The sequence below is a fragment of the Platalea leucorodia genome (assembly GCF_965183815.1).
Source record: "Platalea leucorodia genome assembly, chromosome: 3".
NCBI lineage: Eukaryota > Metazoa > Chordata > Aves > Pelecaniformes > Threskiornithidae > Platalea > Platalea leucorodia.
In genome coordinates, this window is record NC_138825.1 from 98,398,109 (window position 1) to 98,425,932 (window position 27,824).

Here is a 27,824-nt window from a genome sequence, read left to right on the forward strand (position 1 = left end):
AGAGCTGCTTTCTCAGTATATAATAGCAAATGGAAAAAACATTCTTTGATTGTGTCACTGTCTCATTATACAGATTATCATTCCAGGTTACAGAATGCTGTTATACAGGCTATTGTTCACAGCATGGGTAGAATAGTATGGAAAAAGAGAGGAAAAAATTAAAACCAAATACATTTATAGAATGTATTTCAAAGTTAACAAAAGTTAATTATAAGATGAAATGTTAACATAAACCTGAAATGGTAGGAATATCCTGGCTTTTCACGTGATCCTGTATTGTTTGCCATTTGTGAGCTTGTGTACTCAGTATCTGAAAACCAAGGCTATTGACTTTGCCTTGTAATCAGCTTGTGAAAATGGTGAAAACTGTTTGTCCATGCTGCAAACCTGCTGTCTATCTTCTGATTGCTTTCTTGCATACAGCAGAGTACTTTTGAACCCCTTACTGGGGTTGGAGGAGAAGGATTTGAATGAATTGGATGTATTTAGTTAAAAGGGATTCCTGGTTAACAGCGTAAATGAGTGCATGAATGCAAACCTGTGTGTGTGCATGTGCACGTGCATGTGCATGTATTCATTTATATATGAAAGTTCATTCCTTTTGGCTTCTGAAATTCTAATAGTTGAGTTATCATGTGAAAAATCTTTTACTAACATGGCAAAAATACCCTGCTGAAGAAATGCCTGAGATCATCAGGCATCCTGTGGCTTGTAGAGTTTTTGTGGGAGAGTTTGTAGAGTTCTTGCAGAGAAGGATCTGGAGGTCCTGGTGGACACCAAGCTGAACGTGAGCCAGCAGTATGCCCTTGCAGCAAAGGAGGCTAACGATACCCTGGGCTGCATTAAGAGGAGTGCTGACAGCATGTCAAGGGAGGTGATCCTTACCCTGTGCTCAGCCCTGGTGAGGCCACACCTGGAGTACTGTGTCCAGTTCTGGGCTACCCAGCATAAGAACCATGGCCATACTGGAGAGAGTCCAGCAAAGGGCCACGAAGTTGATTAAGGAAATGGAGCATCTCTCCTGTGAGGACAGGTTGAGAGACCTGGGACTGTTCAGCCTGGAGAAGAGAGTGTTCAGAGGGGATCTCATTAATGTGTACCAATATCTGAAGGGAAGGTGTAAAGATGACAGACCCCGGCTCTTTTCAGTGGTGCCCAGTGACAGGACCAGAGGCAATGGGCACAAACTGAAACACAGGAGGTGCCATATGAGTATCAGGAAACACTTTTTCACTGTGAGGGTGACTGAGCACTGGCACAGGTTGCCCAGATTGGTTGTGAAGTCTCCATCCGTGGAGATATTCAAAAGCCATCTGGACATGGTCCTGAGCAACTGGCTTTAGGTGATGCTGCTTCAGCAGGGGGGTTGGACAAGATGACCTCCAGAGGTCACTTCAAACCTCAACCATGCTGTGATTCTGTGAAATACCACAGCCTACGCGATCTGTTACTGTTCTCTTTTCTAGCATCCTGTATTGGTTGCTACTGGAGATCTAGGATACAGGTTCAGTGCCTGGTGAAGATGGTTCTTTACTCTCATCTAATATTTCTGTTTCTAGGAGAAAGCTGGGGGAAAAAAACTAAATTATTTTTCATGGTCAGATGTACCTTGTGGTGGCAGTAGAAACCTCAATGGCTGCAGAATAGTGGAAGAGAGGGTTCAGAGCCCTCTGAGTACCAGATCTCTATACTGTTATTAATGACATTTGTAATCTCTATGAAGACTGACTAGAAAACTGAATGCTGTTAGCTTGGTAAAATGTATATTGCGTGAACACCTTTTTTTATATATATCATTCCAAAGCCTTTTAATAGCCTTGAAAATCTTGTGACAGTTGGAAAGGTTTTTTTCAACCAGAAGGAAAGTGCTAGAGAAAGAATACAAACGCATTAGAATCTCAAGAAAGGGGAAGTGGCTGACCCTATGGTGTTTGCCCTGAATAACAGCCTGAGGTATGTTGAGAGTAAAAATAAAAGAGGTAAGAATTCATCTTGAGAAGAATAGAGCAAGTCAGCATTGAGGCTTAAAGCAATGCTCGGGAGGGAGAGGAGGGAACTCAGTTCCAGGATCTGAGCGATGGGAACAAGTAAGGAAGCAGTTTAGAATCTGCCATGCATGTTTAATTATTTTAATACTTGTTTTCAATTTTTTTTAAATTAAGAACTTACTTACTTACTTCATACTTCCAGTTTTTAGAATATTGTTTGATTTCTCCTCTAGCTCACCTACTGCATAATGTGGGTTCAGACGAATCTGATGGTTTTATCTTCTCTGGCTTTCCTGGGGAGTATCAATTCCAAATAAAATTTGTAAATGCTCTGGACAAGGACTCTAAGAGCATGAAACTCAGGGCATGTATGAGAATCTCAGGACTAGGTGTGTCTTTTGACAAGTATGTGAACAGCATACGAGTCAAGGCGGGGGGAGATAGAATTGAGTGCTAGAACAAGAGGAGATGTTCCACATAAACTGACATCTTCCTCTGGCAAGGAGTAGGCAGTACAGAGATAGTTCACAGCTCTGGGGAAACATATATTGTCATAAGTCTCTCAGGACTATGATTCTCAAACTGGGGAGAAAAAAGCTAAAACAAATAATTAGGTAACCGAATCCAACTGCTTACCTCACTCCTTTGCTAAAGGTTTTTGTTTCCTCAGGAGAGATGAAGAAACAGGTCATGGGTCCACTTCTCAGTTGTTCCAAGTTAAACTGCCATTAATCTCAATCTATGCTAACATGTTGAATTATAGATTTATTTTCCTGTTCTGTTACATTTGTCACAAGGGCAGTAACATCTAGCTGAAAGACAACAGTGCAGACAACAGTGGGTAGTAACCTGTCAGTTGTGTCATCAAAAATTGATAAAGGTTTTAAATTTTTACTGACTGGTAGAGTTCATTGGTTTTGGAACACAAAAATTTGTCTTGTCTTACTACAGGAAGAGAATTAAATGCATTTTGGAAGTACATGGATTCATTACCTTCTTCACGCATCTCGGTTAATGTTTTTATGTGATCTGTCTACTGTAGATACACCTCTGATCACATAAATACATGTGACTGACATCTTGGTGACCTTGGAATGCACGCGTGCTCCTAAACACCTTGTTATGTGTCGGGCAGCTCTCCTTGTTACCATGTTCCTAACACTGCAAACCACCATAATACCAGTTCTCACCTGGTCCTGATAGCTTATATATGCCACCCTGTTAAACTTAGGATCCTCTTAAGTATTTTTGGGAAGTGAAGACATTTTTTGAAAGGCATAGTGTGCTAGCTGATATATTCCTTACATCTTGTGTGAGGAATACTGTGTTTAGTATTTAGTTACCTTGAAACCCTTTTTGTCTTAAAAGAGGCTGAGCTAGAAAAATAAAATTACGTATTTACTGTATACAAAAACAGACAATCCCGTTGCGGAGGTTTATAAAACATGTACAGGCATGACAAAAGAAAGCACAAAATCATCAAAATTTATGAAGAAATTTTCTTCTTGTCTCTCCCTTCTTCAGCTGAGGTACTTTGACTTTCTTAGAACTCTGACAAAATGAACCCCTTCTGAATACCATATACCTCAGGTTTCATTAACTAAAGGAAAGCCTATTTTGTTGGAATATTTTAGCCTTTATAGCCATTTTTTCCTTCTGCAGACCTCCAGGTGTTCCAGATAAATACAATCATTCTCCCTGAAACGTATGTATTTCTTTCTTATGCAGGGGATGGTCTGATAGACCATCATATGAGTATTAATTCCTTTGATATGCAATATCTTTATTTTAGATAAGGTGTTATCTCTTTTAGTTCTGACAGTAGATGTACAACTCCTTGCTTCAACGCCTCCCTTTTCTGTAACTCAACATTTAAGATTCAGTAAGAAGTGTTTCACAGTGAATCTTATTTTAGATATCATAGAATATCCTGAGTTGAAACCGACCCATGGGTATCATCGAATCCATCAGTACATAAACACAAATACTTGATACAAACATCTCTTGGGTCAAATGTTTGTAGGTCTGAGCTATTGGTTATTGATTGGACAAGAACCAGAACTACAGCAGTTAACTGGCTTGTACTAGTTAAGGGTGATGGACTCCAAACACCTTTCTTCTAATGTGCTGTAATACTGTATTACATTGGTGTAGCACAAGGTTGCATTATGATTAACTTCAGCATCACTCTGAAAAGGGGAAATGCAGGGAGATGAGTTGGTTTCCACAGTTAGTTGATAGAGCCTGTACTAGATAAGAAAGATAAGTCTGTTTTCCAAATTTCGTTCTACATGTTCGAGTCATCTCAGGCCAATAATGCTTCCCGGCTTGTTCATGGGCAAGGTATTGTACCACATTAACAAGAGAGAATTAAAACAGGTAAATTACAGAACTTACTAAGAATTGCAATAGCAAACACAGTAAGTAAATCATGCATTATGCTTCTAAGCACGAACACTGAAATTGTTTACAGAAAGGCCAGACATTACTAGCCATAAAACTTAGAGAAGTCCTTCCTTACCTCAGAGTCTTCATATCACTTCTGAAATGCAACGTTGCATTTGCTTAACTCTAAGGCAAGGGCAAGTTTAAAAGATAAGGATCTTGGCCAAGGACAAACTTTCATAAAAATGGAAAAGGAGTTTCTCAGTACCCTTCAATCTTTCAGACTTACTGATTTTAATTAATCCTTTGTGGCTTAATGAAGCATTCTCAGCCAGAACAAACTGGCAGAATCACGGGAAATTGACAGTGAAACACTTACGCTCAAGTTTTACACTGCCAGTCAATTTAGGTGAGGAAATGATGCAAGAGGAACGTGAATGCCTGTTATATGGTGAGCTGGCTCCAGCAGAGTCTGGGACCAGGCAGATGACCAGTCTGGTTCCCTCTGTAAAGCCCAGCAATCCAGGAGGTGGTTTACCAGTACTGGTCTGCTCACAGATCCAGTGTGAGGGCATAGGCTCAGTTCCCTGCCCTACAGCGCAGGAGGCTGGAAGAACTCCTGACTTTTTGATTTCCCATAGTGGGAGAACTACCAGGGTAGCGAGTTCTGCAAACCCTGATTTGAGTTGCTAGAACAAATGAGAAATGAGGAGCAGAAATGTAAACCTGTACCATCCTAGACAGTTTGGGGTTTTTTTCCCCCTGTTCTGTCCATTTTTTTATGCTTTACCATTCTTGTTTCATGAAAGTCTTGTTCAATATCCATGGCAGATATGATAAACACAGATTCAGAATAATAGCAGCTACATGAAAAACATAATCTTGATTTAACTTACTTCTTAGCCCCTTTTTAGTTGTGTTAGTATAACTGAACTAAAATGATTTTTTGGACGTTTGGCTCAGAATCACAATTTCAGTGTAAAATCCTCTATTATATTAACGTAGCAATTAAATGAAACTTTGATATTATGCATAGGTTTATACAGTGTTTCATTTAATGACCAGTACAGGATGTAGGAGAGATTTCAGTTCCTTTGTGTTTCATCCACTTTATTTTATATATGGTGACATGTAGGCAATCTTTCCAGTATACCTTCCCATTTTTCCTTCCCATTTCTGTACTAGTATTAGTACAGAAGCTGAAACAATATTCCTTTTCCCATATTTTAAGTGTTTTATTTTATTACTTTGGTTTTCAGAACCAATACCGCTTTTCATTTTCCTACACATTTTGAAAGGTCATTAAACTCTAATAAAAATTGGTTTATACTAATCTAACAATAAAAATGCATGTGGATTAGAATTGGAACTGAGTAGGAAGAGTATTAAAAAAAGTAAATATTAGAAAGCGCAGTAACAGACAGCATAGATACATCACTCCCTCCTGCCTCCCGTCTACTTCAGCAACACTTCTGAAAGGAAGGCGCATTTCTCTCTAGTCAGTGGCTATACAAATTAACCAGACTAATGTTGTCCATTTTGCTTGAACTACTGGAGTTAAAATGCACAAGGTTTAATTTTTATTAATTGGTGTTTAAAAAGTTTAAATCAGGAAGAACAAAAGTGTTAACATTTTTTGGTCAAGGTGATGTCTGAGTGACTAATGTTGCTTTTTAACAAATCTGTGAAAATCTGGTGGCTTGTAGAGACTGGAAAAAATACATATCCTACCTATAGCATGTTGCCTTGAATGCAGGCAAGCTTCAGTGCTCACTAAATGGCAGAATAAAGTTCTGTTGGATTAAGCATGTTCTGTTTGCCCTGGTGCTAATTTGGTAGTCTGTATAGCTTTATTTTGTGCTGTATTTAAATCAGTATCTAACCCAAGAACATGGGTTGTAAAATGACATTTCTTAGAGAACAAATTCTTCTTCAGGGGGAAAGGAACACCACCACCACCACACCCCCAAGGAAGTTAGGACTTTTTTGAAAAGGAGATTATTTTTGGTTTTCTGATGTTGTCCGATATTGAAGTTCAGTTGCAGTAGGTTTTGAGCAGGTTAAAACTGAGATGGTTAGTCAAATTTGTTGCTGTTTGGCCAATCTGAAGAGAATACAGCGTTGAGAGTAGAATTTGCTTAGTTTCAGAATTCATTATGACCATTTCATACGATTCTAATCACTAGCAAGAACCAGAACTGGAGTAAAGAAACCATTCTCTCAAGGTTGATTTTTATCTTGGAGTTATGCATTAATTTCCAAACTGTTCATCATGTTGTTAGTAAACATAAATAAAAATGTTATCAGAGTATTCAGAAATGTGTACCTGGGGCATTTTGTTTATGTTTAAAATATTACAATTTGAAAAGTTCCACAATCATCTTTTGCAGAGACTTCTACAAATCGAACTCCAAAATCAGGCATATTTCACAGGAATCATGAAGATGTGAAAGATTACTGAATTGTGTATCCTGGTACACTGTAATACCTATAGTGAGAGTTTTTAAGATATACAAAATTTATCTTGAGTGGAGACAAAGGAAAGATTGTGCTATGCTTTGTTTTCTTTTGAGTTAATTATATTTTTTTTTTATAAATGCTCTTATCATAAGCCAAAATCTCATTATATTATTTATGAATCTGTAGCGAAATGACAGCATGCAAGCTCATTTCACTAGGAACCCAATTCTAGGTTAATTCTACCTAACAGCAGCTCTAATTTGAGTAGTCAGTAAGGGATGTTAATAAATGGTTTGGCATATATGTGTGAACTTTTCCTACCAGGTAAGTATCTGTACTCATTTTTGTCAAGTATAAAGGGCATTTAAAGAGCATGGTTACTATATGTCAAACATATCTGCATAGTTTCTGAATAGTGAATTGTACTAAATTAAATTTCTGGTGTTGCTATGACCCTGACATTTTCAGGCAATTTAAGTATTACAGTTTGTCAGCATATTAATGTATTTTTGTAAATGGAAGGAAAGCCAGCTACATGTGAAGTCTACATTTTAATACTCTGCTAATCACAAACACGTATCTATTCTCAAAAAGAGCAGAATAAAAGCTGCTTACTTTTGATTATTTGTATCAATAACCCTTATTCCTAAATATGTCTACGAAGATATTAGGTTTTTTTATAGATTGCATAGCACTCCAAAGGCAAGTAATTGTCTGACCAAAGTGTTTATAATTTAGTTATGGTTACAAAATAAAGAAGTATTTTAATATTACTTTAGAGGAATGCATTGCATTCAAAATATACACATATTGATGCAGGAGAAATTATTAGGATCCCAATCAGTATGTTTGTTTTGGGGGGAAGGAAAACACGTCGTTAAAATATTTGCTGATAATAGTACTCAGGGGAATACATAGATAAATGTCTATTCCCAAACCAAGCGATTAATTTGCTGTTCAGTGTGCAAAATGGATCATAGGTTGCCATAGTGAATTTTCCCTATACCAACCTGACATTCAGAGTCTTGAATGAACTTAACTAGGCACAGTAGCTGTCGTAAATGTTAAAACTATATTGTACCTGACCTTTGTGTTTACTGGTTCCTTTTGCTTTCTATATTTTTGTTTGTTTGTTTTTACAATCACAAGAATGAGGGCTTTTTTGAAAAACATACATGGTGTGACTGGAACAATCATAAAGCTTTAGTGAAACTTCAGTAGAGGGTAAAGGAGAGAAGAAGAAGCAGAGCTCTAACAAGATGATTTATGCAGCCAATATTAAAACACTCGTAAATTTTTCATTTTTTTAGGCAATGTTATGGGTCGCATGTCATTTCCAACTCAGAATTGTTTAACCATTTCTGTCCGTGTTCATATTAGATTTGCAACAGATCCCGCATCCTGTTAATTTGAATATTTTTTTATTTACTATTTATAAAAGGCAGGAAAAAAAGAATAACAAGCATCTCTTATAAAAAGTAAAATGTGCAACTGAATAGGACAATACATTTTCAAAGATTACCTGATATAATTTGTCATGATAATGGCAGCAAAAGCAGACTGGTGACTGTAACACTTGGCAGTCCATCACACCTATTTCCTTGCCAAAGTGACTGGTAAAGGAATGATACGGGAGAGAGACAGCCTTCTGTTGTCCATGATCCATATCAATAATCTATGTCAGCCATTGTGGTGTATCAAATGATATTGTTCTTTTAATATGCCAAGTGTAACTTTGAGGAGGGGAGTGTTCACATCCAGTCCTCAAATGAGGGTTTTGTTTCTTTCTAGTTTTCATGAAACCTCAGTGCAATCCCCTAAAACGTGTTTGCTACAGAGGGAGCCGACCTTCCCCGTTCCAGCGCCTGAACTTTACTGACTTCAAATGCCACCTTAAACGGTTACATAACTTTCCACAGCGTCACACTGCAGTAATATATCTGTTTTAAAGTCTTAACTGCCCTTAAGCCTTTGCTGCTAAAGAAATAAAGAGTGAACTGTTAATGAACTTCCTTGAGCCCTTCCCAGGGGTTGGAAGGCCTGTTCATTTTGTTTATGGTGTGCGGCATGGCACAGTGTGTTATATTTCAGAGCAGCTGAACAGTGCAGAGGAAAGCAATTCGCCTTGCTTCTGCTGTGTCGTACTTGTGCAGCACATCTCTCTGCCGGGAGGGAGAGATCTCTCCTTTCCTGAGAGAGCTGGGAGCAGCTTTGGGCAGCCCCAGGCAGAAAGCCTGTGGGAGAAAAAGAGACTGGGGCAGTCCTGAGAGGAACGGGGTGCTTGCTTACTTAAAGTTTGGAGGTGACTCTCGGCCATCTTGTAGAAGTGATGGCAAAAAGGAAATTTTCCTCAGGACCTAGAAGCAGCTGTGTGTGTCTGGAACACTGAATGTTTTTGACACCAAAGTCACTGAACTTTTTAAAAAGCAAGACTAGAGGAAAGGGCCCTCCCTGAAAAGACAGAGGAGGGAGGTGGGACGTTTATCTATCTCACCCAGCACATCAGAAATCTATTAAATGGTTGCTGTGTTCTAATTTAGTATTTTGTGTTCTAGTAAAATCTAGTTTTAAAATCTTTTGGTCTTTCAAAATGTCTTTTTCCTTTAAAGAAAAGGGCAGGTGGTTCTACCTTAAGGCTCTGGACAGAGCAAGAAGCCGTCACAATATGAAATGTGGTTTACTGGCTGGTAAGGAAGAAGGCACATATACAGGCTAGAGGTCATCATTCTTTTTATAACCTTTAATGATAAGAAAAGAGATAAGGAAGACTATTTTGGAAAAATCTTTTCCCATTAATTTGACCAATTTTTTACTCCATTTAGACTCACACCATCCACAACATCCAGTGGCAGAGTTCCTCAGCTTAATTTCAAATGGTACGAAAAGTACACCTTTAAGCTTGCTTTCGTCTTCGCACTGATTTATGTATTTCATGTCCTTTTGACCCTGTATTGTAAGAAACTGTGAAAACTCTTTATTTGTTTGTGCACTGCTCTGTTCTAACTCTCCTTGCTGGCGGGTTTTGGTGAATAAAGAATCCTAGTCTATATAGTTACTCTGTGTTCAGAAACTCATATATATCGTCCTTACATACCTTATAGTTTTTACATATTGTGAAATTTTTGCATACTGTGAAATTCTCTTAGAATTTTGTTTTTGCTCTCCTGAGTAATGCAGGAAACATTGAGCCAGTTGTGAATATGGTAGAGAGCACAGACCCTGATACAGATTGCTGAAGGAATTTCTAGGAGTTCTCCATACTGAGAAAGCTCACTGTTTATTCCCAATTTTTCTGCTTCTGTTTTAATCATTCTCTTCATCTATTGAAGACCTGCCTTGTTATCCCAGGGTGACTGAGTTACTTCAGAATCTTTTAGCACAGAAACTTGTTAAAAGCCTTTTGGAAATCAAAGGCTATGTGCCAAGGCATCCTTTTTCACATATTCGGTGTTCCTCCTGTGAGTTACGATTTCCCTCCTCAGAAACCGTCTCAACTATATTCCCCAGTACATTATGTTCATCTCTGTATCTGTTAATTTTCTTCTTTAATGTAGTTCTTAATGGTTTGTCTGGAATGGAACTGGGACTTACTGATACATAGTTTGAGGTGTGCCTTTGCATTCCTTAGTCTTGTCTCACTTTCCCAAATCATAAAAAGCAAAAAAGACCAAACAATCCAAACCCAGAACAAACAAACAAAAACCCCAAAAATCCACATCTACCATTCCTGTGCTTTACATACCATTTTAACTGATGGTCACAGTGATTTCCTTTAGGACTTCTGGGCAAACACTATTTGGTCTTTCGTTTTTTTTTTTTTGCTACTGTTCACTTTGTTAATTTATTTGAAAACATTTTCCATTAATAATTCAATTTGAGATCTCTGATGTATCCCTACTAAAAGGCAGTTCCAGCATGGGAACCTCCTAGACCTCCTCTACATTAAATTTTGATTTGGAGAGTTCTTTTGCATTTCCTGCTACAGACTTATCTCTTTGAACATTCCTTTTATACTTTGATGGTCTACTGGCCCTACAGCCTTTCTGTCAGGCTTATTGCTCCTGTTGGGTTTTAAAAAGCATTTACTGCTCACAATTATGCTTTTAGCAAATTGTTCCTCAAGATCTTTTTATTTTTCTTTACCTGGCCTGCTTTATTATATTTTTACTGCCAACATTTACATAACTTCCTATTTTCCTTCATTTGGACATGACTTCAACTTTTAAAGGATGTCTTTTAGCCATTATAAACATTTCATATCTTGCTATTTAAACATTCCAGTTTTTGATGGTCTCTGAAGTATTTTTTTTTTCCAGTAGTTTATTCACATTTTATGTGAACCTCTGATAGCTTGTTTTAAGTGTTCATCTGCATCTGCTTTACCCTTTGGGATATTGCTTTGAATTTCCTTTTAAAAAGTCCCTTCATTTTTATGTAGTGCTCCTGTATGAAATGATGACCTCAATGACTTTTTGTTGTTGTTGTTTCTGCAGGTATCTAAACCTGCACATACCTAAACCTGTCTTCACGGCCAGTGTTAGGAACGGGTCCTCTGCAGGGGAGAGGGCCAAACCAAGACTTATTTCTCCTCCTATGGGTTTATGACCAGCAATCATTTGGTGCCTCAGGTCATACCCTCTTCCACTGTTACTGTGTTTTCTTCCCTAGTAGTCTCCCAAGGCCCCACTTGAATGTGTCAATGACTTTCATCTTCATGGACAGTCCTAGCAGTACTTTTTTCCTATTTTGGCATGAAATTTATTATATAAACTATGGAGTCTTACCTGTTATGTGGCCCCAAGAACAGGTACACATGATCTGGTGTGACCAGGAACCTGTCCCAGTCCAGTGGTCCAGTTCATAAAGACTCAGTTGCAACATTTTGGGTGGGGTTTTTATATAACACCCCTCAACATATTTTGTCAGTGTCATTTGTTTAGATGGCGACGTATGCATAACAATTTATTGTTCTGTGTTTTTTCAGTGCCCCTACAGTGATTTCCATTTTTAATAAGTCCTTAGGCATCTTTGAAACATGATTAATGGTAATTAATAGATATCTTTTGAGCAGGGAAGTACTAAGCTTAAAAGTAGACCTTTCAAAGCTTCCTTGTTTGCCATTCCCCATGACCTCATCTATAAAATTTGCCATTCCCTCATCTATAAAAAATAAATACCTGATTAAAGGTAGAGAAGTCCACTTTTTGCTGGTGTCTCACTATACCTGTGGTGCTGTCTGTATGTGCAAAACTCTATGAGTTTATTTTTAAGTCAGTACTGCTTATCTTGCTGTAATTCCTTTTCACATTCAAATTTTTTAATAGAATTTCAATAGAGGAAAAATGGAGACCAGGAGGGTTCTTCAGGAGTAGGGTTAAATTATGTTACAAATCTTTTGCAGAAACTTAATTATTTTTAAAACTGATCACAATGACAACAAGCAAAAGAACTGTGTGCATTTTCTCCTTTGTAGATACCTGGACCTGTCTATAATTTCACTGGCTGTATACAAGTCATAGAAATCAATGATGTGGGGCCTTTCAACTTCTCTAATGCTGTGGGAAGAAATAATGTCGACAATTGCAGGTAAATGACCCTCTGTGCCTTTTCAAATCAGAAGAAACGGTTTGTGATGATTTTGCTTTCTTCCTTAAATAGGGTGACCATTTTAGATAATTTCAACGATGGTTACAGAAAAAAATTGATTATATAGATGGATATTGTGCTTTCTTTTATGTTTCTGAAGCCTTTTCTTTATGTAAGATGCTTTTTGCAGAGTGGTGCAATTAAGCTTAACAGCTTATATAGAGTGAGTTTTCACCCAATGAATGCTGAAAAACTGTACTAAGCAAGATAATCTGCGACAAAATACAGGAGTGGGAAGCGGGGTGATGTGCTGGTTGTGTTTCTACTGATGGTTTTGGGATTCCCATTAATCTTGTAACAAATGCTGATGACTTGCTGCTACACTTACTATATATGAGATTGTGAAAAATGCTGGAAAGCATTGTTTCTGAATACATAAAAAAAACCCACTTGGTTTCATTTTTGCATATTCACATTGCTGTTGGTCATGCATTGACTGAAATAAAAGGCTATACAGAGGCAATGATGTAGATTAGGATTCTATTCTGGCATATAAAAGGTTTGAACATGGAAAAGTGGAAAACAAAACAAAGTAGAGGTGAATTGCATTTGTAGATCATGAAGTCTCAAAACAGAGTATGATTTTAGTCATAGGACATATGTCTTATAGCCCTGGAGAATTTTGCATAAGCCTTTTTACATATGGCTTTAATTTTTTTCCCTAAAGTTTACAGAATAGTTTAATTAATGATCGTGTGCTTCTTTAAACAGTATGTTAGGAAGCTAGTGGTAATCGACTAGATCATTAATTAAAGATCCATGAGATCTGGACTCTGCACTCACTTCTACCACTAGCCCCTTAATGAACTTACACACATCACACTCAAAGTTATGAAAGCAATGTAAACATCAAACCCGTTATCTAATCAGCCACCTGCCTCAAGTCCTAGGCATCTAAGTTTTTGCCAGTAAAACTTACTCTGAACATAAAGTTCAGCTTGTTACACCTGCACAGACCTGCCACCATTTTAATTTAGAAGGGCAGCTCAGTGTCACCTCCTTGTCTAAACTTGACGAAGACATAAATCTTTGCACCCTTTGAGTTGCCCAAGGCATTTTGTTTGGAAGATGGTCTCTAAGTGCATTTAGCAAACAAACAGTTCTGGGTGTAAATCCTGCACAAAATGCAGAACTCTGGCCTCTATTGTGACAAACCCCAGCTAAGAAAGAAGTGATGGCTCCACTCTTGCCTTTCTGTACAGAGGCTTTTCCTAGCTAGAACTGTGGTCTCCTCCAAAACGGCACATACTCTTGTCTGTGGAACTATGCCTCTGTGAAGAACAGAAATTCATGAAAGCGAGTAAGGAAGCTACTTCATGCCTTTAATTCAGGTATTAACTTAGGAAAAAAAACCCTTGACTTCAAGGACTATTTATATATTAGGAAATAAATAATCATTGGGAAAAAATCATAAGCCATCTCAGACGTCTCCTCTGGTTACTAGATTAGGAAATTGTTCTCCATTTTGCACAGGCATTAGAGCTTTGGTGTCCCAAATCCTAGGCAAGATGTAGCTCTGGTTTTTATACTAGATAAAAGAGGCATAACTTTAAAGTCAGGACTATTATCATCTTTTGTGCTTTCTTTCATTCTCCAAAATAATACTTTCTCTGAGACAGGTGTCTACATCCTTGGTCTTTTTGACACCATTCTTTTTTTCAGTTTTTCCTATTGCACAGTTTATATAGCCATTCATTTAAGAACCGAGCCTTCAAGAACCAAGAGGCGAATGAGGCCTGCTTTGTCCAGTCTGTGTATATAACATATAGAGGGATACAGACAGGAAGGAGAAGGCTTATAAGCAAATTCAGCTTTGTTTCTTTTTAAAATTGTTTCATTTAGAATGCTATATTATCTATTATATTATAATCTATAGAATTATATTCCAAGATTTACAGTATTTTGTATTGATTCTGATACTTCCCTTCATAGTTAGGCAATTAGCACAGAAATATGTCTGATACTGTATAATATAGATATTAAAGATTGCTTTATTTGAATCAGAACTCAGTTATTACAGTCTAGGGCTGTTTCTTGCAAATACTTACTGTATATATGTAACTGATTAGATGAGCAAAAATGACCTGATAGTTTGTATAGATGAACCGTGGAAATAGTCTTATACATAAAAGGATGCTGGGCCTCCTCAGTCCTCTGTCCTGGACAACATGTGTTCCTTTTCCCTCCCTGCTTGTTCCAGAATGCTGCAGATGAGCCTAACAGCGTCCAGCCCCATGCAGAGCTGGCTCCATCCTGGTCCAAATCACAGCTATTCCTGTCTGTGAAAAGCTGGAAAACAGAACTGAAATTAGTCTGAATTTCCTTGGTGGCATGGTTGTTCCATAGGAGTGGACTGCAGGGAATCCTGGCAAGCGTTCTCCTTTACTCATTCACTGCCTGTAACACATGAATTTTGTATCTGCCCACACATGGTAGCTTGCGTCATCCTTTGCTCTTCGCTTCAGGTATAACCCACACGCATCCTGAGCGTCATCAATCCTTACGTATAAAATCTGCTTCTGAGGAAGCGTCTAGGAAGCCCAGCTGCCATTCTCTTTTTGCAAGACAGACTTTTTGGGAAGAGACATTTGTTTTGAGAAGAAAGGGGAAAGTGCTTGAAGAAAGTTGCTTAAATAGGGCAGTAACGGATTATATATGTAGTTGCTGAATGCTAGAAAGCCTGGTGTACTTACGTTGTGTTTGCAGAATTCATATGGTTCTGTTGATGCAATATTGCTACAGTTGGAGCTGCCTGGCAGTAACAGAGTACGCTACAGTGTGGCAGACAAAGCAATCCATTTTCTTCCTATAAGAACATCCCTGTATTTACCATCCAGTGGCACTGAGTATTTCTGTTCTTGCTGTTGTAATTTTTCTTTAATTGACCTTCTACCTATTATCACCTGTTCTTAGATTTTTAATCCTTTTGAATGCCCCTGCTAGCGCATATTTAGCCATACTCTAGTGGCGTTCAGTTACCCTGCAGGGGTTTTTATTTCTTGGTGCCCCAGCAGCACGGATTACTTCATTATTGTGGTGTAGAAGGTCAGCCAAAGGAAGAAATGCAGAAACTTCTTAATGTGTATGGGCTTGTGAGTAAATTTTAAGGTTATGAATTTTTAATAGGTTTGAAATTTACTCAAATGTGTTCTGCCATTTTTTTTAACTGGGTCTATTTGAATTTTAAAATACTAAAAGGATGAGCTAATATGTGCAAGGAATATAGAGAGCTTTCAAAAACAAATTTTAGATACAGTTCATTAACCTTTTCAAAACTGTTAGCATCACTACTTCAGGACAAGTCAGTACCTTTCATAGGATATTATATACTCCACGTTGCTTATCTCAGAGATCAATGCAATTTAGGTTACTGTTTAAAATTTTTTGAGAATTAAGAAATTTAAAAAGTGTAGCCATAAGATTAATTTCACTGGCATATGTATCTGACTATCTGATGTCTAAAATGCCCGAAATATATAGGGCAAGAATGCTGTTTGTTCCTTTAGCATTTGTATTTTGTAATGCAAATATGATACACTGCAAAGGAAGGAGAATTATTTTAACTGGGTAGAACTAAATGGGAGATGGGGGCAACATGGAAATTCCATTTCATGTCATTTTGGAAGGAAGTACTAAATTCTGCTTAAATTCAAGAGGATGATTGGTAAAGGCAGCCCTGGACAATTGGATAAGATCAAAGACCTTAAAACTTGCAATAACCCTGATCATTCTGAAAGGTGCAAGATTTCTGTGCATGCTCAGAAGCACTGAGGTTTCAAGCGTGAGGCTTTAACTCAGTTAATCTATAAGGTCATGGCCCAGACCTTCTGCTAATCAATCACATGCATCACTGTTTAAGCCTGGAGTTCATAGATACACTACAACACATGATACCGTGGGGAGGAGAGAACGGCTAGGAGGGAGGTATTGCGCTGAGGGTTCATCAGAGCTTCTTGCCATAAGATGTAGCCAAAGTGGAATAAGAAATGGCAGAATAATGGTATGGGCAGGAGAATGAATTTAAGCTTGACTCTCTCAGAGCAGATTTGCAGCCGTAAAAATCCTCTGAGCTATGCAGCTTTTGCTTTCAGGAAAGGTTATAATAGAATTGTATCAATTAATAAAGGTCAGCCTCCAATAGGTAGTTTTTTAGAATTATGCTAGACTATATACTTATCTAAATCTTGTCAAAGTTTATGTTAAGATTGTTTTAAACTACTCCTGTGTCAGAGCTGTGAATATATAGGCAATTTTGAAAGAGATTATATAATGGCCAACAGCAGTAGAAGAGACAATTGGAAATAACGGATCTCTGATGAGATCTGTTAAGAAATGAAATCTTTTTTATTTTTTCCTTCTTCTGAAGCAAGTAAGATACTTGTGATGTGTTAATGCAGTATAAAGCTTCTGTAAGTGTTTCAGAAAATGTTACTGGAATAGATTTGCAGAAAAAATTACTATCACTTTCAGGTAGAGTACAGATGACAGATATAAATGAAGCTTTGAGTCCCAGTATTAAAAGCTGGTGTTTACTGCAGCTCACTTCTGTTTTAGTGTCTGGGAGCTAGGACTGCTTTATATTCCTGTAAGAGTTTACTGCGTGTAGTAAATTCAAAGGTTCCAAACACACACACATATATATAATGCATATGCATATGCATATGTAAATGTGTATGCATATACGTGTATCTATCCAAGCCATGATTTGTACTTTTTTAAAAAAAATCCTTACAGGGAAACAGAAAAATACTGTTTGCTGTTTTGCTAAAAGAAGTCTTAGTGATGAATGCAAATGTACAAGACTGATTTGCACTCACAGACAGGAGCTAATAAGCTGAGTTCTTCATTACTGCCCATTGGACAGATTGGCGGTTGATTTTTTTAAAGATTTTATTTTGCTGTTAATTTATCTTAAGATGTTTTTTCCAGGCTGAAACTGAGTTTCATTTCAGCGAAGACTCTGATTGCCATTTGGATTTAGGAAAGAGGTTCTTGAATGTGTATTACCCAAGTTCCATTCCATCAAGAGGACTGATGGGTTTCCTAATGCATGGCAATTTCCTCAGGAGCTATGCAATACATTTTGGAGATCTCTACATTTTTTCAGTAAGCCCTCAGTTCCACTTTCCCCTCACTTATCCACTCCAACAAGCTCTAAATCCCCTTCCTTATGTGTGAGCACTCCCCTGTCCATTCTGTAGTTTTCTGTGATATTTTTACAAACATCCCAACAGACCCCTAACAGCTTTGTGAAGTTCAGTCTCCTGTGCAATTTCTCAGCATGTCTCTTCCTCTATGGAAGTTCCTTCTTTTAAGAATATTATAAAACATCACAACTCCCAGCATCTAACACCAGGCGTCTGAGGTGTTTGATTTCTGTCTGAGGAATGAACTGCATACTTTGGGAAGTGGAAAGCTGACCCTGTTGAAAGTTATTTTTCAGTTTGTTGTAAAAGTCAGACAGTTACCATTCCACACCTGGTAAAGGAAAGGTGCTTGTGGTGGTGCATACTGTATGTTAGAGTTCTTCATAAGAGTCCATCCAAGACTCAGGTAAGGTTAAAGAGTTTCTTTATATGAATCCACCTGAGCTGAAAAACTGAAGTTCAATCAAATGTACAAGCTGGCTTACACCCGAAGGGGAAATCACAGAGTTCCAAACTTAAGCTCTTCTGTCTACTTACATCTTAGTTTATGAATAAATGCAAGATCCTATGAGAAGCATTGAGCTTCTGTTATATGTGAAAGAGAGATTATTCAGACTTTAAGTTATATTCTTACATCTCAGCATAGGTAGTTATGTTCATATTTTTTCATTAACAGTTTGGAATTACGTGCTTAATTCTGAAACAGCAAAAAAAAAAAAAAGACTATATAGTGCTCCTCGACACTGTAGAAGGAAATTATTAAATGAACGATTCTGAGAATATTTAGTTTTATTTATTTCAGGTTTTCTGTGTTTTCTGTGATTAACGGAGATTGGACTAAATGTGTCTGAAGTACAGAACTGAAGATAAAGCTTCAAAAATATCATTCATTTGCATTCACCACATACATGATGCTTGATATTATGTTAATAACAATTCTGTGCAGTTTTAACATAGTGATAACAAGCATTTGTTCTTCTTTATGCATTTATTTTGTTACCTTTTTCTCTCTTATCTATTGCTTTTGCTGGCTGATAACATTTTCTGTGTGTTTCTAATTGCCTCTTCCTCCCTTTCCAGTGCCTGAGTTGCTTTTATATACTTTCATCCTCTTTGCTTGATTTGCCCTTCTTGATTTCCCTCATCTTTTACAACGCTTGTTTGCAATGTTTTCTTTTCCTTTGTGAGTTTTGCTGTCCTGTGCAATTGTCTTTCTGTTCTGTGTGTGTACATGAATTCTGGGCATTTTTCTGTTACCTTTTTTTTCCTCCTTTGGCATTCCTGTTCAGATGATGACTTTGCAGTGATACAGACTTCAATGTTGAAAAAGAAATAAAAAGAAAGAAGTGACAGATCTAATCTTTCCTACTGTTATAAATCCTCAAAATCACTGTAAATTGTTGTGTAAGCCTTTAGCTCAATCTTTTGAAGTATTCTGTGGAAATTGATTGTGATGGATATTAGACAAATCCATGTGTCAAATATATGCAGGTGAGATAATGTGTGTTTGTAAATATTATATTTCTCTCCCTGTTTCTGGAAAAGATTGCCTCTCATCAGCATACCACAAAACTAAACATCAATCTTTTTGGGGGCAACTCTCTATTTCTAAAAGATTAATAATAATTTTTGGTGATGTTTATCTTGACGTTACTTAGTCTTCTGTAACTTTAGACATGTGCATTATACCAACAGAGGATTGTTTCTTAATTCTGTCAGCAGAATTCAGTGGCAGTCACTGTCTGTTAGTGTGTCAGTAATGAACAATTGTAATGGGATCTTGATTTCTGCTGGAATTCCCAGGTACCTGCATGGAAGCTAATAAGACAAGACTTGAAGGATACCATACATTTTTTTCTTCTGTTTTCATCAAGGAGCCATTTGCAAGAATATGTCTCAATGAGGCAGTGTGTTACTGCAAATGAATAATACCTCAATTAAGTATTTTGGAAAACACTCTGACACAGTTGCACAGAAAGGAAATTTTGTTATGAATAAGACTCAAAGGTTTTTTAATGAAATTGTCTTTCTACTACTGTTCATGTGTACTTCATTATTTTATAATATATTTGTTTCATGTGCTAAAGAAAAGGTTCCAGTGCTGGAGAAATGCTATTTTGCACTCATGTCACACCTTTGTATCTATTTTAGTGCAGTTATGTAACAGTGAATATCTCCAGTTACTGGTGATTCTTACTCTATATGATTACTCAGTTTATGAATGGAATTTATAAAGCTTCTTTCACCCCAAATACTTAACCATTACATATAAATTGATCCCTTTATACATCAGTAACATAAAGTGCTAAGCTTTAATTGGAACACTCATAGTATAGAACTGAATTTGTTACATAAATACTTTGGGAAGGAGAAATATGTGTTAAAGACTGCTGTTACAACAAAAAAATCTATATCTGCTTTGGTCTCTTTACATTGAGTGGTAGATTCAAAGTCCCACAAACAACTGGGATTAGTGTATAAAATCACATCCACAGCACATTCTTAAAACATGGAAATGAGAGAGATGATTGCCTATCATCAGGTGCCTGTTCAGTAGATCATCACAAGTTCTTACATAGGAGATAAGAGAGTTAAGGATCTGACAGAGCTCAGTGGACCAGCATGGGATGGTTCAGAAATTCTGGGAGGCATTACAGCCTAAAGGACAGCACAGTGAAGTCTCCATACTTGGAACTCCTTCAGTGTCAAGAGTGATCAGAAGTAGAAGGCTGCCAAGATAGCTTAAAAGCCTTTTTGCAGTCTTTCAGCCTTTCTTACCTGTGCATTATATGGTAATCTGATGGGTGGTGAGGTGTAGGATTTCAGCTGTATTTTTAGCTCCAGCAAATGAGGAGGACCCCTTTTTTGCTTTACGTCAAATATCGTCGTTCCAGGAACCCTACAGATTGCTGCAGCATTTTGGGTTGCTCTAGGTTAACGACAGTGTTCGTTACCTTCTGCCAAATTGTGTAAAGTATTTATATTTTCCCTAGAAATTCTGTCATCCAAACAGGAACTGTGCTTGAACATGATTAGCTTTTGAAATGTAAAACAATGAAAAAAAAAAAAATTAAAGAAGATACAGTTTTCAGATTTATGAGAAAGACTCATTTTCTCATGAGTAACTTTTTCATTTCAGATTTCAGCACAGCTTCCCCTACAAACAAAATAATATTATACACATGAAAATAGAAAGTTTTTGCTAGAATTATAAAAAAAGGATTGGGCTGAGAACATCCCAACTTTCCTACAAAACTGGAGCAGATTCACAAAGTAAAAACAATTTTTCAAAGTTCTTAAAATTTCACTACATGTATTTTTCACACCATTAATAATATCATGTGTCATAGTCATTGCAATACTCTTTGGAAACTTTACCTTAATGCTTAAGAAAAATTATCTTAGTGACACAAGATATCAAGTGGTATGGTTCAGTAGCTTCCTGAAATAATCACTTGGGCTTCTAGCCAGACAGGTATGTAAGTAATAAAACCCTCTTCTTCTACTCTCTTAGAATAGAAAAAATAATCTCGATTTTGTTCTGCCCGTCTAAAACTTGCAGATGTGTGCATGGATGGTTTGACAGAATTCTGCTTTACGAATATTTCCCTATATATCTAGTCTTAAATTTATTACGAGCGGTGGTTCAGAAAAGCCAAGTATATAACGGGAAGAATTGTCTAAAGACAATGGAATAGTAAAAGAAATTATCTTGCATGCTCACCTTATTGGACTACAGTCACACTTAGCTTTAGTGTTAGCATTTGATGTCATTCCAATTACAGAAATCTAGAAATAGAGAAAAAAAGGTTTTGTTATATATTCACAAATAATTAAATTTGGGAGCAGGTTTCCATGACTTCCAAGGTATGTGCAGAGGGTGCCTTGTAATGGAGATGTAGTTGTTCTTGTTATTATACCAGACTGTATTGTGCAGAGAGGCATATTAGATAGAATAAGTAAGAATGAGAGTCATACTGAAAGGAATAATTTGCCTACTGGGAGCTTGAATCGGTATAATACTTTCTCTTTGACTTTTTTCATCTTTGAGATTCACTTTTGAATTTGATACAGAAGTAATAAGAAATCATGAGTTGCCTTCAACTGCTAACAGCCAGAATGTCAAGACAAAAGTTTGGAAGTTCAGTTTTATTCTGTCTAGCAGCTCTCTGCTGGCATCCATTCTGCATCCTTCCTTGTGTCAGTGAATAGACCACTGGACTTCATGACTTACAAAGTATTTGTGGGTTTGTAAATATCTCATTTAACAAAGCTAAAAGTGAAACAATCAACATCATAAAACCTTGTGTGTTTTTATAGAAAATAAAATCCATCACAAATAATATTCCACTTCTTGAAAAAGATTTTGAACATTTTTTACAGTTAAAAAGATGGTTTGAGCTTCTCTTTGGCAGAGCACTTTTAATAACAACTTTCCATTTCAGATCTAAAAATTATTACAGAATCCAAGTTTCAAAACCAGCTTTTTTCTAAAAAGTCCCTTATATTATTGATATCCAAAAGATGTCCATTGTAGTGATATGTATTGTGAACCTATAAATCAAAATTTGATATATTAATGTGCAATTAACAGCATAAAAGGTATTTGCAATAAAATAAAATTCCTCTAAAATTGCTCAAACATTGCAGGTTTAATTATTACAAGAAAAGGAAAGCCTGAACAAAGGAAACATGTAGTAACTTTTTTGAAATTAATTTTGTACAAAACTCCATATTTGAAGTTCTTCTTTAAACTGACCAAACCCCAAAGGAAGAACAATGTCCTGAAGAGTTATGTTTAGTTAATGTAGACAAGCAACTCAATGTAAGCTTCTGGAGCAAAATGATAAATGTGATTTCTGTGCGTCTGAACAAGAAAGTAGGAAGACAATTTCATTTCTGTGTACACTATTGATTGTGATATTGGTTGTACTGTATTTCATGTATACTGGTGTGCACTGGAGCAGTACCTAAAAAGTACAACAGATGAAAGTTATAATTAAAAAATCCTCAAATAAATTGGTGATTTTTTTTTTTTAAAAAAGAGGTATGCAGAAAGATACTTTAGGAATTCAGTCTCTCTGGTTTTTTTTTTTAAATATGTCTGAGGTGATTATAGCATATACGAAGATAGCGCATATGTTTAATGAGAAGAAACACTGGACACAGAAAAGGTTTCTTTAGCTCAGCAGAGACCAGCATGTTAAAACCAAGGGCTGAAAGCTGTAACCAGAACATCTGAATTGGTAATAAACCAAAAAAGCTGTAACTGTAATGATGATTATAATTGGTACAAACTACCAGTTGAAGTGGTGGCTTCTTCATGTGTTGCTGTGTTAAAATTAGACTGCGTGTATTTCTAGGAAGGATTGTCTAGACAGCTATAACTTATTAGGCTTAGTACAGTTGTAACTGCAGGAAATATGAAGGTCTGAGATAAACAGAAGACATGAAACTGATGTAAGGTGCATTTAAAAAAAAAAAAAAAGAAAGGAATTATGTGCATAAAGGAAATAAACCGTAAATAAGTAGTACTGAATATAAAATAGATGATGCAGGCATGGTTGCGTGTCTAACCTATGTTGCTAAGTGATAAATTGTCATACGTTCTTATTACCAGGAAATCTCTACATCTTAGATGCCATCACTCTTGGACCCTAAAATAGAAAATATTGAATAAACTGATAAAATATATAATTATTTCTTAAAATATATAATTATTTCTTACTGTAATATGTTCTTACGTAAATGAGGCTGTGAATCAGATAGTGTCTGTATTGGCTGATTAATGTATAAACAAGTTATTATCAACAGCCAATAAATGGGCTTCTCTGGGGAGCTGCTAAGCAAAATTTTATTTTCTACAGGGAATGGGGATTGTTTTTTTAAGGCTGTAATATTAAGTAATGCAATACTAGAAAGATATATCATCCTTCAAGGGACCTTGGTTATAAAGTTAAGAAAACAGTCTTATCCCTACAATACTTGATTGCAGCAGAAAAACAAATATATTTACCAGTAAAAGAAACATTAATTCCTCTACAAAATGCACATAAATATTTTACAATTACCTAATTTCTCAAAACCTAAATTGATTATTAATAGTTTATGCGTTTTTTCTTTATCTGTAACCTGCATGACTGTTTAATCATAACCTGTCTGACTCTTGCTCTGCAGTACTGTACATATACAGTGCATCAGTGCCCCCTGCAGTCTTGAAACGCTAGTATAACGTTTAAAAAAATATGCTATTGATCTTTGTTGAAGTAACTATTCAGAAAAGGAACAGCTTTAAATCCTGTTGTATCCTTTCATTTTCTCTCCTTCCTTTTTTAAAAGTGAAATCGCAGCTCTTGGGTAAAGAGAAAATGCTTCAGAAATTTAACCCAAAAATCAAGACAGATCTTGATACATTTGTGAGAATTAAAAAATCCTTTTTTTTTTTTTTTCTTAAAAAAGCATGGCATATGAAAAGCAGAAACCAGAAGCATAAGCAATTCAGAATATATGTGTAAACTTTAAAATTAACAGTTACAAAAAGAAAGTCTGGCTCTCGGAAGATCAAATTCTGTAATGTGTAGGATGTTCAGAATATACAGAAATCACTGCTTCATCTGTGCAAAACTGCAGTAGGTATTCATGTATAGTTTTGACAGTTCACTCAAAATCACGCATATAATGTAAAGATAAGTTTGGGTTTTATGTCTTCTCCTTCAGCTTCTACTCAAATCTTTCTCAAATCATTGGTAAATTTCTAGAAACAATATTAGTTATGGGTTTGAGGATTTCTTTTGAAGCTCTGAAGTTTAAAGGCAGCAGTGGTTGGTCATAGCAATAGTAGAAATCTTAAGTAATTTGTCTATGTATGGGGAGAAGGAAAGATTTCAGCTCATAAAACCCTGAGCTGTTAAAATTACAAGCAGTGTCAAAAGACGATGTGAACATAAATGAGTTGAACTTCAAAAAACCACCTGTCTCTATGCTATGCAAGAACTTGTTGAGCTATATATGCTCCAGACCAGCTTTCTGAAGCTCAAATCAAAATGTTAGATATTTTGAATTTTGAATTCTAAATGAGTTGTCTAAATTTTTCACAAGGAAACCAAGAAAGTAAATAAAAAAAAAAAAGAAAGAAGGTAAGCACAACAAAGTAATCTCTTATATCTTTGAACCTCCTGATTGTGTTCAGATGATAGCTTTCATAAAAAGCTGTTTTGTTGATATGGTGATGAGGATTTGGCTGATATGCTTAAATCTGACCTGCTTTGAGATAATGACCCTACTAAATTGCTAATATCGATGCCTGAAATATAGGTGCCCTTCATGACTAAAAGTTGCTGAAGAAAGAATGGCAGAAAAATATAGTGCAATTTGAAGGTAACAATGAGAAGTATTCACTCACTCTGCCATTGAGAATATTCTCCCAGTTTTGCCTCAGGTTTCTCTTTCTTTGTCTCTTGCTTTGAAACTTGTTTTGTAGTTGGAAAGATCAATGACTTTTGGCAACTGTATTGCCTAGTTCCAAATCATAACCAGGTAATTAAACCTCCAATGACATAACGTTTGGGTTCAGGTAGTGTTTGAGATAGATAACCAAATGCTGTTAGGATCAATAGGTACAAAATATCGACTTATTCAAATGTTACTCTCAAATACGTTGACCACCTGATGATTTCAATATAACATACTTTTAATTTAATATGTTCTCTGCCTCCCTATGATCTTGCCATGTCACAGCCTTTGGGCTGATAAGAAGATGGGAGGGTATGAATAATCCATTTTTAGCATTTCTCTGTTAAGAAACCACTGTCGTGGTTTAACCCCAGCTGGCAACTAAGCACCACACAGTCACTCGCTCACTCCCCTGCAGCGGGAGATGGGGGAGAGAAACGGAAGGGTAAAAGTGAGAAAACTCGTGGGTTTAATAGGTAAAGCAAAAACTGTGCCTGCAATTAAAGCAAACCAAGGAATTCATTCACTGCTCCCCACTGGCAGGCAGGTGTTCAGCCATCTCCAGGAAAGCAGGGCTCCATCACATGTAATGGTTACTTGGGAAGACAAAGCGCCATCACTCTGAACATCCCCCCCTTCCTTCTCCATCCCCCAGCTTTATATGCTGAGCATGATGTCATATGGTACGGAATAGCCCTTTGGTCACTTGGGGTCAGCTGTCCCAGCTGTGTCCCCTCCCAGCTTCTTGTGCACCCCCAGCCTGCTCACTGGTGGGGTGGGGTGAGAAGCAGAAAAGACCTTGACTCTGTGTGAGCACTGCTCAGCAGTAACTAAAACATCCCTGTGTTGTCAACACTCTTTCCAGCACAAATCCAAAACATAGCCCCATACCAGCTACTATGAAGAAAATTAACTCTATCCCAGCCAAAACCAGCACAGTAATCCAGGTCGAGAAAAGGCAGCTCCTTAATTATTCCTAGTCCTAACCAAAACTGAATAGTTTAGTGCAACACAGTGGCATGTTGTTCTTCTGCTGCATTTGATCTTGATTCCTATGCAGACAGTTTTGAGTACTGTTCTGCAAGCTGAAAGGAAAGACAGAAATCTGCTGACAAGGCATCTGGAATTTCCTCTCCTTATTTCTTGTCTGTGAACTGTTATGCTTTTCTTCCAGTTGTTCACACTAATAATAACACTTCTCAGTTGCAGTCTTGATAATGCTGCCTGTTACTATCTCTCCATGTTTTAAGATTTTGCTAAACGAGTATCACATTCTCTTGCTAATGTTAAAGTCATATCAATCTCTTCACTGCAAACTTAAATCTCTTAAAGGTTTAGAAAGATCGCTTTAGGTTGTAACAGGTTAAAGTAAGCTCTACCCTTTGCTGTAAAGGTATGCGATTCATAGGGAATGCTTTTAGCAAATGTTTTGAATACCTAAAAATGGTTCAGGATGTTTTTCAGTTATCTAATCAAAACATGCATGATTTTAAGTGTGACATAGTATGTAGAAGTAGGAATTCATCCTCACTCGTCACAGTTTATTTGTTCAGTTCCATCTGTACTCAATGGAGAAAGGCGGTCACCTGTCTTACAAATGGATGAACTGGAGATGCCTCTCTCTGTATATAGATTGTCTACAGGGAGAACCAAGGTGATCGGCTCAGGCAGGTTTCCAAACTCTTAGGCAGATAATGTTTGATGAAATGAATTCTGCCCTAAGAGTTTTATTGGCAGATGAAGTTTCTTCAGATATTTAGGAGGGAAAAGGCTATTTTGGGTCGTGTTTTGATGTGTTGGAGAATTTGGAATTGAAAAGAGATTGAACATGAGGTCATAAGTACTGAGCATTTTAATTACTTTGTTATTGATTGTTCTTGCTGCTGTCATTGTCATTGTTACACTATTTGTTCACTCTCAAGTAAAGTGAGAGTGCTCACTACAAAAACACAGTGTGGCCAAAATTCAAATAGTTTTCCAGTTACGTGAAAGAAAAATATTTTGTATCCTAGCATTTAACAACTTTGCTTTAGGAAAATCCCATTAATAAGAACATAACATAACTTTGTTTAGTGTACCCTTACAGTCATTTCATACTAATATGGAGATGAATACCAGGGGACGCACAGGGACCGTGGCTGGTAACAGTCAAGACCAGCTACTATGAGTAGCAGCTCAGTGTGAATCAACATGACTTTCCACCTGAGCTTCCCAGACCAACAGCAGCCTCCCTGTTGGGAAGGAAAGTGGAGACCCAGTGAACATAACGGGGCATGGGGTGGAGTGAGGGCATGAGGGAGTGTGTGAGATAATGAAGCAGGGTGAAAGCTCTAATCTTGTTGGTTGTTAAGTATCAGATCCACTATGGGCTGTTGTTTACTCTCTCATCTGTGGCACGTGCTTTATTGACTCTAAAATAATTTTTTTCCTCATAGAAAGAATGTACATAAAGGCCTATTATTTTAGTTCCTTATCTGTTACCCTGTAAAATGCTATTTAGGAAGGTTTCAGTAGTATATTTTTTTACTCTATCTGTTAATATCACAGGAAATTTTTGACCTGTCATATTTACAACATTCTTCCATATGCACTCGATGAGAATGCAGTAATATTTTAATTAAATGCCAGATTACTGATGAATAAATGATGTTTGTGTTTATGCATGCCAGCCATCTCCAGCATTAAGATATAATTAGAAATTAAGTCTGGAAGAAAGAGTAGATAATACACAACAGTACTCTGCATT

At 36.8% G+C, this 27,824-nt stretch overlaps 1 protein-coding gene across 1 annotated transcript in view; it reads left to right on the forward strand.

The window, feature by feature from the left end:
* The window catches only part of EYS (eyes shut homolog), a gene marked incomplete at its 5' end in the record, with an annotated part of 904,266 nt that overhangs the window by 638,518 nt on the left and 237,924 nt on the right, over window positions 1-27,824 (forward strand). The window contains one exon of the mRNA XM_082305491.1: window positions 12,307-12,419. Coding sequence (XP_082161617.1) covers window positions 12,307-12,419 — 113 coding nt within the window. The remainder of the gene's footprint in view (window positions 1-12,306; window positions 12,420-27,824) is intronic.